The sequence below is a fragment of the Gigantopelta aegis genome, chromosome 4, assembly GCF_016097555.1.
Source record: "Gigantopelta aegis isolate Gae_Host chromosome 4, Gae_host_genome, whole genome shotgun sequence".
NCBI lineage: Eukaryota > Metazoa > Mollusca > Gastropoda > Neomphalida > Peltospiridae > Gigantopelta > Gigantopelta aegis.
The window spans coordinates 31,731,160-31,743,978 of NC_054702.1; the positions used below are offsets into that span (position 1 = coordinate 31,731,160).

Sequence of the window (12,819 nt, forward strand, 5' to 3'; positions counted from 1 at the left end):
ACCAGTAATACACAGTGAAACCTGTCTAAACCAGATCATGCTGGGGACCTGATATTTATCCGGTTTGGAGAGAATCTGGTGTTTAGAGGGTCACGTTTTAGGATATAGAGTTATTTCCCTAGACATTGAATTCGTATCTGCAAACGAACATGTCCGAGAATTGCCGAATGAATGTGACTGTCAAAGGGACGACTCATAATAATGTCGCTATCTCCCAATTTTGTTATGTATCTTTCTTATTTATTAACTGACATTAAAACATAAATAAAAACAACAGATTTCAATGTAATTTAGTTTTTACCACAATTAAGGTTGCAAAATGACATTCTTTGTAATCATCAATTACGTTACAAGTTATCTATACCGGCATTTTCACCGCTGATCTTGAAATGTCGAACAGAAAAGCGTGACTTCCAGCTTTCTAACCATCTGTTAGAAGCCTTAAAATCCTGAATCAGCAGATCAGCTGAAAATTTCAAAGCTTTTTCATGAATGATCGTTCCGGATATGGGAATATTCTTTGCTCGTGCATGTTGAAACCATTTCCATGTCAGTTCATTCATCCAGAGACAGGCCCCGGGATGGACATGCTCGAAACTGGTATATGAGCATGAAAAAAATATTCAAGTCAAGTCAGTTCATTCAGTTTGTCATATTTGCAGCCTGTACTGAATCGCGTTTTGTTGGCACTAGAGTTATTTTCATATTCTTGCAGATAAATAGTCTTTTTCATTAATATGTCTGACACAGTGGCAATGCCAATGCCATACTTTGCTGCCAAATCCTTTTGAGTTAATTTTGGTACAGACTGCGAATCTTTAATCAAATGGAATTTTACTTTCAACAATAATTCCACACACCTATGTTTAGCCTGTGGTGGTCGAGACTTGTTTGTTTGACATTGAAAGTTTGTTGTTTTTTGCAAAATTCATCGAGCATGTTTTTCGTATCTATTGCAGAAAAGATAAAAGTTTCTGTTTGTATGTAGTGTATACAAATTACGTCACGTGTGTATATTTTACTCTAAATTGTTTCTAACATTTTACTCTGTGTCAGTATTTTATTATCAAAGTGCATTGATTAAAAATCAAATGTGAAAAACCTAACGTATGGGGATCTGAGAATTGTCTGAAGCTGTAAAGAATTTGCTCAGCACTGCACGGCATTAGACAGGACAATTGACCCGTGATGTAACACCGGATGCTGGACAGCAGAAATTCCGGTCTGCATTGTTTTTTGGAAGTCGTGTTTTCGTTCAGGTTACTCTTCATTTGTTTATACTACGCCGGTTTGTTCAGGTTAATTAATAAAGGATTTTACATTTCTGAACACAAAATCAATCCGGTTTCCGAAATAGACAGGTTCTGGTTTTATCAGGTTTTTAATACATGATTTAAATAAGAGAATATTCGGGACCATTGAATTTGGCCAGTTTTGACAGGATTTCAGTATGTTCAGGGTCCGGTTTAGACAGGTTTCACTGTACTATTGTGAGTTTTGTTAAAACAGTGTCAAATTGTAATCTGAATATATATTTCTTATATATATAAACATTTATCTTGTTTTGTTTTTTGTAAGTCAACAACATTTATCTTGTTTTATTGATTGTATTTCTACATTTATCCTCCCACTTGTTGTTTCAACAGACTAGAGAAAAGCTGATGGAAGAAAACAAGAAACTTCGTGGAAGGCTGGAGGTCGCCAACGACCAGATTCTGACACTGAAATCTCACATTGGAGTCATCCGCCAAAATACCATCTCCTTCATTCTCGAACAAATGGATGCGCTCAACATGCAGCGTGACACAGAGGTGTGACCTGGTGTGGGGAGGGGGGGGGGGAATATGGAGGTGTGATGACAGTACGATGTTGTCGAGTCGTGATGTCAGTTTGACACAGAGGTGTGACATGGAGGTGTGATGACAGTACAATGTTGCCGAGTCATGACGTCAGTGTGACACTTGGATGTAAGAGAAACTTGTACATCAGTGAGTTGACTCGGTCATGAATGCTTCAGAAGCTGCAGTGTGAAGTTTGTTGTTATAAAAGTCTGGACTAAAGGTTTTAATAGCTGAATTCTCACCTATACAGATAGCACGCAGTTAAAAGTCTAGACTTTTTTACGGAAGTGTGAAATTTGGACTTGAATGTTTTAGAAGTATCAGCCCAGATTTTAAATAAGTTGTAAACTTTTAAAGTCTACACTCAAGTCTACAGTAAGTAGTGTGGAGACTGGCTAAAATCTTGAGACTGGACTTAAAAGTTTTATATGCAGCTATAATCAAGGCTTCAATAAAGTCTTGACTACATGTAGTTGAAGTCTAGATTTTTTACTAAAGTCTTGAGTATGGACTTTAAAGATTTTTTTAAGCATGGGCTGGATGTTCCCAGTTTGTTATCAGTATATAAACTGTCAGGTCTACACTCAGGGCTTCAAAAAAGCCTTTCATCTACATCTAGTTAAAGTCTAGTATTTTGCTAAAATCTTGAGAATGGAATATAAAATTTTATAAGCACGACTCAGGATCTCAAGAGTAATGGAGAAAAACCTATGTCCAAGTCCGAAATGACCATGACCATGATATTCAGGAAAGTAAAGAAATATGTTGTATGTTTACCCAGCAATCGATGAACATGCTGATTTGGCATGAGCATCAGTGTGGTATTAGGTTATGTAAATACCAAGAACAGGATGTTGGTATGAGCAGATGTGATTACCAAAAGCAGTGTGGTGATCCAAAGTTAGGTACCGGTATATGTTATTAAATTGTGTAATGACTACACACAGTTAGGTGATGACAAACCACGTAATATAAATATATTATGTACATTGATAACAAATGGTGTAATATACCAGTTTGGCATGAGCTGGATATGTGATCTGATGTGATTTGTATTGTTGAAATGTGGAATCGTGGTTTTTGTAATATTGTCAAGCATAAGACTATGTTTGTAAAGTCTATTTTTGGAATTTTATCTTGAGGAACAAGATGATGATGATTATTTTTATGTTCTCATTATCATTAGAATAGTTAAAGATGTCAACAACGATTGTCCCAGATCAGTTGATACGAGAGTTATGGCAGGATGTAGTTAGGTGTTAGAGCACTTGCCTGAGGTGTGATGGGTCACAGGATCAATCTGTCTGGGTGGATGTATTGGCCAGTCGACTGGCTGTATAAGCAATCATACATTCTGGACATAAAATATTACAGCTGCAATGTACTTTCATTCTGTATTAAAATAATATGTCCCGATTATTTGTTCAGTTCAAACACTGGTGTAGCTTATATATTGGGGAATGGACGAGTAACTCTCCTTTTCTTAAAAATAATGGAGCAGAGGCCCACTATTAAGAACTAATGGATAGATTTATAGTGATTTAACAGTAAGCTTTTTTCTGCCATAAAATTTACACAAGTTAATTTGAAGGCACACAAATTGTTATATTTTTTGTTTATTTCAAGAGACAATAACTTTTCCCCTACTAAACCAAACTGTAGGTGCCACATTTTTTTGCAGGAGAATGGATGTTAATTTGTCAGTGAAACAGTACAGGACACTACATAATATATGCATTGACAAATTTTAAAAAGCAATTCTCTTATTAACATCTACATGTATCTAAAAATTCTGAAAATATATTCATTAATTTCTAAGATTTTAGGGTACGTAATTTTACCCAGGCAGAAAGCCTGACAGTGGATCGTGTTCAGAGATAGAGTAGTATATACCAGTACTGTGACCTCCGCTACACCTCAGATGGGCACTCGACGACAAAACTACATCATACTCTGTCTAGGGGGGGGGGGACGACAAAGCTACATCATACTCTGTCTCGGGGGGGGGGGGGGGGATTCCATGCATTTAACTTTCTGAGAATCTCAAACTCCATTTTCTCAAACATTTGTACTATTAATTTTTATTTCATTCAATGTCATAACAGCAAAAGAAGAAAAAAAAGAAGCCTACTGTTTTTTTTTCTAATTTAAAACATTGTCACTTTAGCATGTGTATGAAATGTGTTTGTGTCAATGAGAATCTCCACATGATTATTATGTTATGTTAACATAATGTTTCTAGTTGATAATCAATCCCAGCAAGATCAACATCTAGTGTTTACGGTATTAGGGGCCATTCACAGAGTTTTCACAATCATACAAAGTGTAACAAACTGTACACTAATGGGGAGGGGTTTGGTGCCAGCGTATGTAAAAATGTTGATACAAATATTTCTTAAATCATTATTTTTTTAAACAATATTTATTCCGTAAGTTGAGTGGATTTGCAAACAGGTAGTAAATACCTCACCATGTGATAAAGTTTTGTTTTTGTTTGTTTGTTTGTTTAATGACACCACTAGAGCACATTGATTTATTAATCATTGGCTATTGGATGTCAAACATTTGGTCATTATGACATATAGTCTCAGAGAGGAAACCCACTACATTTTTCCATTGGTAACAAGGGATCTTTTATATGCACCATCCTACAGATAAAATAACAAATAGCACGGCGTTTGATATACCAGTTGTGGTGCGCTGACTGGAACAAGAAATAGCCTAGTAGGCCCACCGATGGGGATTTATCCCAAACCGACCATGCATCAAGTGAGTGCTTTACCACTGGGCTACGTCCTACCCCCTTGTGATAATGTTATACATACTGCATAAAATTCAACGGAGGATAAATATAATGCAACATTGCAAAAGATCATTTCAGCCATTACTTACAAAATCAACATTTTTGATGCTGTAAGGATGGGTGGGGTGGGGAGGGAAAGGTATTAAAAAAAAAAGTGTATGGTTTGTACACTAGTGAACATATGGATAATTGTGAATGGCCCTGTATTTTGTGGACCAATTTGTTGTAATTAGGGATTTTTCGGGTCCCTTAGTTGTGACAGCCTAATCTTCGCCTCATAAGTCCCATCTTGTTTGTATATAACTTTGATGTTCTGTAACCACAGATACTGGCTTCTATTCATGTTAAATATACTTTGCTTTAGCACAATCATGACACAAAATATTTCAAATGAAATAATATAAAAACGTGTGTCCTAATTTGTAATACATTTTATATTGTCGGCAAGTGATATTTTGATCCTGACAATCTGACATTTTTATATTTTCATTGTTTGTTTCTGTTAAAGCAAATGTTTTTATTTCTATAGTTCAAATTGCATTACCTAGTATAATGTTCATACTTGAAAAATTGTGTTATGACTTTTCAGTTATGGTGATAGATGTAGACAGCATGAAGTCAAAATCATCTGTAATAAATAAAAAAAATTGGTAAAACTTCTGTACGTTGGAAAATACAATCTAGTATTGTTTTTTAAGTTAGGGTTGGGTTTTTTTTTTTTGAGACATAGATAAGTCCCTGAATATACTAAACCTATTTTAAAAATTTATAAATATTTATTATAGTGGCACCAAAGAGGATTTAGATTTACAAAGTTTGAAAAATTATGCCCCGTCCTTTCATGTTGATAACTAACAAAAATGTTTCAGTCACAAACTATGATAATTTTGTGCCTGTTTAAAATGTGCCAGTAATTTATGTTGTGCCGTGATGTCGCGTTTTGTAAGCAACCCAAATGCATAACAAATTTTGTATGAATAACAAAGAGAATATGGTGATAATGCTATTTTATTAAGGAGAACGCTATTCCATTCATGTTCATAATATTGTTTGTTAATCCATTTTATCCTGTCATATTGATAGCATATTTTTATCAGTAATTATTGTCCGTGTGTGTTTTGTCTGAGACTTTATTCAAGGCTCAGTCTACTAAATAATGAGTGATAAATGTGTTTTCATCAACAGTTATTGTATTGGTACCTGGGAGTTGACTCATATCTCGTCTACTGAATAACAAGTGATAAACATGTTTTTATCAAGTTATACCTGGGAGTTGACTCAAGTCGTAGTCTACTGAATAACGAGTGATAAACATGTTTTCATTAACAAGTCCTGGGACCTGGGAGTTGACTCAAGTCGTAGTCTACTGAATAACGAGTGATAAACATGTTTTCATTAACAGTTATTGTGTGTGTATCTGGGAGTTGACTCAAGTCTCAGTCTACTGAATAACGAGTGATAAACATGTTTTCATTAACAGTTATTGTGTGTGTATCTGGGAGTTGACTCAAGTATCAGTCTACTGAATAACGAGTGATAAACATGTTTTCATTAACAGTTATTGTGTGTGTATCTGAGAGTTGACCCATGTCTTATCCTACTGAATAATGAGTGATAAACATGTTTTCATTAACAGTTATTGTGTGTGTATCTAGCAGTTGACCCATGTCTTATCCTACTGAATAAGTGATAAACATGTTTTCATTAACAGTTATTGTGTGTGTATCTGGGAGTTGACTCGAGTCGCAGTCTACTGAATAACGAGTGATAAACATGTTTTCATTAAAGTTATTGTGTGTGTTTCTGGCAGTTAACCCATGTCTCATCCTACTGAATAAGTGATAAACATTTATTTCATAAATTTTTGTGTGTCTACCTCATTAGTCTTGCTAATCACATTTATAGGCCATTCCATGATATAGGGGTCTCCTTTTTCTCCCGTCCAGAACAGTTTATTGAAAATAATTATAAAACATCTGAAGATTGCAGAGACCACAAGTTGTATATATACACAACACTGGTCCTAGGAATCTATAATATAGTTAGCCAGTGCACTACGACTGGTATTTCAAAGGCCGTGTGGTATGTGTTGTCCTGTCTGTGGGATGGTGCATATAACAAATCCTTTGCTACCAATGGAACAAATGTAGCAGAATTCCTCTCTATGACTGTGTCAAAATGACCTTATGTTTGACATTCAATAGCCGATGTTTAATAATCAATGTGCTCTAGTGGTGTTGTTATACAAAACAAACTTCTATAATATAATTTGCAAGATCAATTTAAGTTTCCTATTGTTCTGACCCATGATTTGTATTGACAACTGCCTACTTTTCACTTACTGGATGCCGCATTTCACAAGGATCTTTTTGTGGTCATGCTAAGGCCAGGATGTAGCTCAGTGGTAAAGCACTCACCTGATGTGCAGTCAGTTGTAGGATTGATCCTCGTCAGTGGGGTCCATTAGGCTATTTCTCGCTCTAGCTAGTGCACCATGATTGATATATCAAAGACTGTGGTATGTGCTATCCTGTCTGTGGGATGGTGCAGATAAAAATCCCTTGCTACTAATGGAAAAATGTAGCAGGTTTCCTCTCAAAGAGTATATGTCAGAATTTATCTTCATGGCTGTCATATTTTCTTTTTTTATAAACCTAGGCCACTGCACCCCTTCTAAATTTTCCCATGCTAAGCACAAGTTATATCCAGTAATTAATAGATTACACAAGTTTGAATTGTTGTTTTAATTTTCAAATTAGTTGCATTAAACTAAATTTTCTGGACAGGATGAAAAGGAGATGTATGAAATTGCCCTCGTCTGTAGTTCAGTTACCTCTTCATTAAATATAGTCATTCATACAATCTCTCAGAGGTTCAGATACCTGGCTAGGGATGTTCAAAGCTATCATAACGCTAGGATACCATGAAACCATTGTAGGCTATGACGTCATTACAGCACACACGATGGTTTCACGATATCGTGGCGCTAAGATAGCTTTAGAAATATGAGCCCAGGACCATATCTGTTTTTGAGTCACCTAGCCACAAAAAACTCTGACACTGAACCAAGTGCCAAGTAACAAGGTATCTAAATTGGCGGACTTGTTTTAAGCTTGATGCATGAAGTGATGAGGTATCAATTATTGTAGTCCCAACCAACAACCATCAGCTTCTGTCATGTAGCTGTGTCTTAATGAGGTGTATGACCCGGACAGCATGCTTGAACCTTAATTGGATGTAAGCAGAAGTAAAAAGAAAGGAATAGATTAGGATTTATTGTAGTCCCAGCCAATATTGGCCATTAACTTCTGTCCTTGTCAGCACAAATATTAAAGGTGTGTCCAGGACAGAATGCTTGAACCTTATTTTAACCTGGGCCCATATTTTCGAAGCTATCTTAAGGCTATGAAATCGTAAAACTGTTGTAGACTACGATGTCACGATAACACACAGCATAGTGACATCATAGCTTACGATGGTTTTACGATGGTTTTGAGCTAAGATGGCTTCGTAAATATGGTCCCTGGAGCCTAATTCAAAAAGTTCCCTCGAGCTCTCTCAAGCGACATTGCATCGTCCTTGCAAGTTATTTTTGCATTGCACTGCCAGATTGCAAAGTTGCGAGAGTTTAGTTAATTAATTCCCTGAAGTAAATAGAAATGAATAATGAAGGATTCATTGTAGTTGCAACCGAATACAAACCACCATTTTTGTAAAGTTTCTTTATACAAAGCCTGCCATGTTATTGTGTCCATAATGAAAATAACCCAGTGAGATAGATGTTTGCAAGATTTTCCGGACTTCCACCACTATACTAGTCAAGTATAAGTGTTTAGTTTTATTTTAAATCTCTGCAACTGCTGAATGGTGTGCAACAGTCATTATGGAAGTTGTTTGAGGGTTTTTTTTTCCTGTTGTTCAAAGCTAAAGGACAAAACCAGGTTTTTTTTAATATATTGTAAAATGTATTTATCTTAGTAATTTATTTTTAGTTTTGTAAAACATATTTTTACGTTACAAAATCGAGGTGTATGTGATTACAAGTATTTTCTTTCTTGGTGCCTATGATTCGTGCAGTACCAAAAATGTGCCCCCACATTTGTTATGGTCATTGTGCTAGTTGAATAACCTGTTATGAAATTTGTTTTCATTGTTATTTTTTATATTTAATTAGATGTTTTTATGAGCTGTATATCTCTTTTTTAACAAGTTTTTTCTTAAACTATCTTGATAAACTGGAGGCAATTTTACAAAACATTTAAAGTTTATGTTTAGCAGTCATAAATTGACATGAGTTTTATGTTTAAAAAAACATCATGGTGCAAAATGGATTAAAGTAAGGATAAAAGGAAATTATTTTATGTACATTTTAAACTACATCATTACTTCCGTTTCATTCATTTCAATATATTTTTGTGCTTATATCCAATTAACATTTAAAGCACAGTTGGGCATATATATATATATATATATATATATATATATATATATATATATATATATATATATATATATATATATATATATATATATATATATATTATAAGCACCTCAGTTATATGAGCTATCTGTCCCCGGACGTGGGTTAGTAGTTAGTTGTTAATGAGAGAGAAGTCTGTGTAGTGATCTTTACTCATCCCCATTGAGCCAATAAAAATTTACCATTAGTGGGAGCCAGGACCAAGGTGTGAACTGATGACCTATCAACCTAAAGGCCAAAGGCTGGTGATCTCTGTTATCTTGAAAGTTCAGGATATCTCAAGATCAATAAATTCTTCTGTAGCATAAGTTTAAGTGACAACTATTATGTGGTTTATGTCAAAAAACCAGTGTAACATCAACATAATGAAAGTTTTACTGTATGTTATTTGTACAGTTTGTTAGTTTAAGAATTATTTTTACATTTAAATGCAAATCTAGGCTTACAATGTTTTGTGAAATTGGTCTCTGTGTTCTGTTTGGAAAAGAAAATAGCCATGTTAATTTTAACTGACTCTCTTACCAAGCAAACTGCTGGTTGGTCACTTTGTCATGAAACTGAAGATGTTTTAGTTACGTCATTAAGATGTTAAATGATTCTGTTTCTTAATTATAACTCCAAATCTGCCTCGAGCTATCATACATTGACTTAAGTATGTATATGAATACAGAGCCAGAATCTCAACATGGGTTAATCACTGTTTAAGAAACAAAAATTTATGTTACAGTTAAAATTTATATTTTCCTTTCTTTTAGTGTTCATCATAACCGAGTTGCTATTAACAAGAGCATCTAACCACAACAGTGGCACCATGACTCCCATCTTATAGAGGCTGCCCTGAGCTTACTGCTTTTGTAAGATCATTTCCAAATTACACAGACTTTATAACAACTAAAATGACATTAAAATACTTTTTTTCATATTTAGAATACCAAATGTAAGCGACAATACATTTCAGTCATACAATATTGTAGCTGCACTGTAATTGAATGCAAAATACAGAGTCCAGGACTAATAATTCCTAATCATTCGTAAGGCTCTCCGTACGTTTTCTTTAGCAAAATGACATCCCTGCATTGAAATCGATCAGTCAGTGACACCAGACCTGTCAACCCTCCCGGATTCCGCGGGAGTCTCCCGGTATTTGATCAAATCTTTCACCTGTGCGGGAGACAGTTTCTCCTGTTAAATGACATTTTTGTAAGCATAAAAAAAAAATCGATCCTCTTTTGTCAAAATAACATAAGGGAAGTAACTTTTTTTTCTCATTCGGAAAATGTCGACTACTTTCGTTTTCTGAGAATGTAACAGGCCAAATTGTCCCGACTGTTTAACCTTTGCCGAAGTGAGAATTGTGGGATAGCCTATTTATATTAAAAAAGCACATGGAGTTTATAAAATGACATGTTATTATAATGTTTGTTGTCATACTGGATTACATAATGCAACTATGACGAATCTGAACTGCCAGACTCCGAGTTGACGGCAATACACACGATGCATGTTAAAATCACGTCACAGCAAGACAACGAAAAGACCAATTAGCTGTATAAACATACTTGTGTCAGTTAATTTTGTATGTTTGTGCAGTAAAATGTTGGTTATAAGGGTACTCTTCAAGAAAATTTTTTGTACAATTAAAAAATGTTGTGTTTGACATTGACATAAAGTTACTCACGGAAATGGGTATAATTCCGGTATATTTCACACGATGCCCGTAATGAGGTTTTACTTATGATTAATGAAAATACAATGTTTATTGCATCATTATAATGATTTTAAATAAGTACCACGCCACTGTTCCTCATTATAGTAAAAACTGAATATTAATTTATAAGATTTATATAAATTTGTCTTTGGTACTTAGGTACACTAACCACAAATGATAATGTAACGCAACATGTAAGGCTGTAAGTGTAATACCGTAAATGTACTAATTAAATGTTTTATTTCTTGTTCATGTTCTTAACATTTTTGGATAAAAAAAAAAAAAAAATTGAAATATGTATTAAATCATAATAATATTTAAACTTTAAAAAAAAAAAAAAAAAAAAAAATATTAGGTTAAGAAGTATATATGACATTATATAGTATTCATATAACTTATTGTAATAATGTTTTTTTTAAATCCCGCGATTTTGGGTTAAATTGTGTGAATTTAAAAAATCTGCTTTTTGACAAAATCTCCTGCTTTTTCAACACACACCTCCTGCTTTCTCTTGACTAAAGGTTGACAGGTCTGGCAGTGAGCCGATTGGACTTTCTCGTTCCAGCCAGTGCACCAGGACTGGTATATCAAAGGCTGTGGTATGTGCTGTCCTGTCTGTAGGATGATGCATATAAAAGATCCCTTGCTATTGATGGAAAAATGTAGCAGGTTTCCTGTCTAAGACTATATGTCAAAATTACCAAAATCAAAAACATCAAATAGCCAATGATTAATAAATTGTGTCATGAAACAAAACAAAACTTCATCCCTGCAACAGGGGCGTAGGCTAGGGGGGTTTGGGGGGTTCGAATGAAACCTTAGTGGTACAGGGGCATGTAAAAATACTGTCGAAGTCTGGTCATCCTAATAATGGTAGCAGCCGATTGGATTTACATTAAACAGCTAGTGGCAGTAAACTCAGGACACTCGTTAACCAGAGCTCAACAAGGCTCTTTTATTTAGCTTCATTATTACCAAGCTCCCTAACTCATACCAGCAGTTTAATGGATTTTAAATGCAAAGCGATGACAATGTTTTGTTTTGTACCAGTTTCTCAACAACTGTTTTATTGTCCCATCTTTTATGAATGTGATGTCTGTGTGCATTTTAATTACATAACTTGTATTTGTATTTTATTGATGCTCAGTTTCATACATTTCATCAAAATAGGTCTGTGTCGTTGTTTGCCTATCAGATATGTATTTCCATAATATATGCTTGTTGATCATTGGTCTTGTGTTGTCTGTCTTCTGATTATCTACTGGTACAGGTATTTACTTAGTTCAGTCGCATGATCAAACCACCTCGGGTTTCCTCTGATGACTACGAGTCAGAATTACCAAAATTTTTGACGTCCAATAGCCATTGATCAATTAATCAATGTGCTCCAGTGGTATCATTAAACAAAACAAACTTTAGTTCAGTTACTTGACAACTAATTAGATTTTTGGGATTATTTCATATACAATTTTTTACCCTATTATCAGTCGGTTTCATATGTTGACTTTTATAATAGAGAACGGACCCTTTGTTATATTTTGTTAAAATGCCATTAACATATTCTGACAGATGTTCCTTTTTATAGACTTAGTTAATAGCACCTCAGTGTAACTAGTTATTTGGTACATGCTTCTGCTACCTTATACCTGCTACCAGATAGCAAAGAATCTTTTATATGTAAACATCCCACAGACATGACAAACTTGTATTCTACCAATTCAGGCAGCCGATTGGTTTCCTTGGGTCTTGCTGGTTATAGACAAATTGAAGAGCAGGATGTAGCCCAGTGGTAAAGCACTCGCCTGATGCGCAGTTGGTCTTAGAATCAATCCCCTTTGGTGGACCTTGACTGGTATATCAAAGGTTGTGGTATGTTCTATTCTGTCTGTAAGACAGTGCATATAAAAGATCCCTTGCAAAATAAACTTTACTTTAGACAAAGTGATCTAAAAATACTTTTTCAATCACCCCCAATCTGCCATACTTT

At 34.7% G+C, this 12,819-nt stretch overlaps 1 protein-coding gene across 4 annotated transcripts in view; it reads left to right on the top strand.

The window, feature by feature from the left end:
• LOC121372020 (ras guanyl-releasing protein 3-like) overlaps positions 1–3,403 on the top strand; it is a 43,232-nt gene extending 39,829 nt beyond the window's left edge. For all 4 annotated transcript variants that reach the window (XM_041498260.1, XM_041498263.1, XM_041498262.1 and 1 more), the window contains exon 18: positions 1,647–3,403. In XM_041498260.1, coding sequence (XP_041354194.1) covers positions 1,647–1,817 — 171 coding nt within the window. In that variant the 3' untranslated portion in view covers positions 1,818–3,403. The remainder of the gene's footprint in view (positions 1–1,646) is intronic.
• Positions 3,404–12,819: the final 9,416 nt, after the last annotated feature.